This window comes from Limulus polyphemus, unplaced genomic scaffold (genome assembly GCF_000517525.1).
Source record: "Limulus polyphemus unplaced genomic scaffold, Limulus_polyphemus-2.1.2 Scaffold2552, whole genome shotgun sequence".
In the NCBI taxonomy this organism is placed as follows: domain Eukaryota; kingdom Metazoa; phylum Arthropoda; class Merostomata; order Xiphosura; family Limulidae; genus Limulus; species Limulus polyphemus.
Genome location: NW_013668162.1, coordinates 167949 through 171318, shown reverse-complemented (window position 1 = coordinate 171318; position 3370 = coordinate 167949). Strand labels below are relative to the sequence as shown.

The following is a 3370-nucleotide window of genomic DNA, read 5'->3' as shown; positions in this document are numbered from 1 at the left end:
CAATAATGCATAATTTCATTTGATAAACACGTTTAGATTGAATGGTAATTTATAATCAGTCACAAGAACGTCGAATCTGAATCACTTGAAAAAAACACGGGGGTGCTTAACTTTTTTCCAGGTGTATAGCATGCATCATATACTTATACTAGAGGTGCTTGGATGACATGGTAGAACATAGTCTCAACAGTAATGGTTGATTTACCTTGTAGAACATGTAAAGGTATACATGTATTTATGAATTTTTGAATAGATTAGGAATTTGTAGTTGAAGTTATGCATACGTGTATAGACCAGACATTGGTAAATATAATACTGTTTACAGGTATAGATCAGACATTGGTAAATAAAGTAGTGTTTACAGGTATAGACCAGACATTGGTAAATATAGTACTGTTTACATGTATAGATCAGACATTGGTAAATATAGTACTGTTTAACACATATAGATCAGACATTGGTAAATATAATACTGTTTACAGGTATAGACCAGACATTGGTAAATATAGTACTGTTTACACGTATAGATCAGACATTGGTAAATATAATACTGTTTACAGGTATAGACCAGACATTGGTAAATATAGTACTGTTTACAGGTATAGACCAGACATTGGTAAATATAATACTTGTTTACAGGTATAGACCAGACATTGGTAAATATAGTACTGTTTACACGTATAGATCAGACATTGGTAAATATAATACTGTTTAACACATATAGACCAGACATTGGTAAATATAGTACTGTGTACACATATAGATCAGACATTGGTAAATATAGTACTGTGTACACGTATAGATCAGACATTGGTAAATATAGTACTGTGTACACGTATAGATTAGACATTGGTAAATATAGTACTGTGTACACGTATAGATCAGACATTGGTAAGTATAATATTGTTTACACGTATAGATCAGACATTGGTAAATATAATACTGTTTACAGGTATAGACCAGACATTGGTAAATATAATACTGTTTACAGGTATAGACCAGACATTGGTAAATATAATACTGTTTACAGGTATAGACCAGACATTGGTAAATATAATACTGTTTACAAGTATAGACCAGACATTGGTAAATATAGTAGTGTTTACATGTATAGACCAAAACTTGGTAAATAAAGTACTGTTTAAACATATAGACCAGACATTGTAAATAAAGTACTGTTAACACGTATAGACCAGACATTGGTATATTTAGTTGCATTTAGGTGTGTAGACCAGACATTGGCATATTAAGTTTTATTTACATGTGTAGACCAGACATTGGCATATTAAGTTTTATTTACATGTATAGACCAGACAGTGATGTGTTAAGTTTTGTTTGTGTTAAGTTTGTGTTTTGCATGTATAGACCACACATTGGTACATTACATTTTGTTTACATATATAGACCACACATTGGTATATTTAGTTGTGTTTAGGTGTGTAGACCTCACAATGGTACATTAAGCTTTATTTACATGTATAGACCACACATTGATATATTTAGTTGTGTTTCGCTGTGTAGACCACACAATGATACATTAAGTTTTGTTTACATGTATAGACCACACATTGATATATTTAGTTGTGTTTCGCTGTGTAGACCACACAATGTTACATTAAGTTTTATTTAAATGTATAAACCTGACAGTGATATAGAAGGGCCTTTTAATATGTGCACAAATTAGATATTAGCACATTATGTCCTCTACATATATATATATATAATATAGATATTTGTATATTAAATATGTTTTCCCTGATACTGATACTATATTTGCATGTTATGTCCTCTACATATATATATAATATAGATATTTGTATATTAAATATGTTTTCCCTGATACTGATATATTTGCATGTTATGTCCTCTACATATATATGATATTGATTATTAAATATTTTTTCCCGCATACTGATACTACACCCACATATATATATATATATATATATATATGATATAGATATTGGTATATTAAATAATTTTTCCCTAATATTAATATTACCCATATATATGATATAGATATTGGTATATTAAATAATTTTTCCCTAATACTAATACTACCCATATATATGATATTGATATTTGAAGTATTTGTTCCGTGGTACTGATACTACACACATATTTATAGATATGATATACATATTGGTGCATTGAATATATTTCCCCTGGTACTGATACTATACACACACACACACACACACACACATATATATATATATAGATATGATATACATATTGGGGCATTAAATATTTTTTTCCCTTGTACTGATACTATATTAGCATATTATGTCCTCTACATATATATGATATAGATATATCAAATATTTTCTTTGGTACTGATACTATATTAGCATGTTATGTCCTCTACATATGTATGATATACATATTGGTGTTTTAAATATTTTTCTTGTCATACTGATACTACACCCATACACACACACACACACACACACATATATATATATTGATATATTAAATAATTTTCCCCTAATATATATATATATAGATATGATATACATATTGATACCGTTTCCCTGGTACTGATACTGTATTAAACTTTGCTTATGTTTATGTTTAACTTTTTTCTCTATTTTGAGAAAATAATTTATTAGTTTATATTTCAAGGAGCCATTCTGTCATCCTGATAAATCTTTCAAAGTTGAAGTAGAAACATTTGGTAAGAAGATTTCAAGAAATGATAAGGTCAATCGTATTGAGGTAAGTTTGCCATTGTGTATATGGAGCATTGAATTAAATTTATCATTGTGTATATGGAACATTGAGTTAAATTTATCATTGTGTATATGGAACATTGAGTTAAATTCACCATTGTGTATATGGAACATTGAGGTAATTTTATCATTGTATATATTGAACATTGAGTTAAATTTATCATTGCGTATATGGAACATTGAGTTAAATTTACCATTGTGTATATGGAGCATTGAATTAAATTTATCATTGTGTATATGGAGCATTGAGTTAAATTTGCCATTGTGTATATGGAACATTGAGTTAAATTTACCATTGTGTATGTGGAGCATTGAGTTAAATTTATCATTGTGTATGTGGAGCATTGAGTTAAATTTATCATTGTGTATAGGGAACATTGAGGTAAGTTTACCATTGTGTATATTGAACATTGAGGTAAGTTTTCCATTGTGTATATGGAACATTAAGGTAAGTTTATCATTGTGTATGTGGAACAACGAGTTAAGTTTATCATTGTGTATATTGAACATTGAGGTAAGTTTTCCATTATGTGTATATGGAACATTGAGTATAAGTTTATCATTGTGTATATGGAACATTGAGGTAATTTTATCATTGTGTATATTGAACATTGAGGTAAGTTTACCATTATGTGTAT

At 28.6% G+C, this 3370-nt stretch overlaps 1 protein-coding gene across 1 annotated transcript in view; it reads left to right on the top strand.

Moving 5' to 3' along the window:
• Nucleotides 1-3370, top strand: part of LOC106467280 (tRNA (guanine(10)-N2)-methyltransferase homolog) — a 43290-nt gene that overhangs the window by 8201 nt on the left and 31719 nt on the right. Inside the window, exon 3 of the mRNA XM_013927614.2 lies at nt 2626-2718. Coding sequence (XP_013783068.1) covers nt 2626-2718 — 93 coding nt within the window. The remainder of the gene's footprint in view (nt 1-2625; nt 2719-3370) is intronic.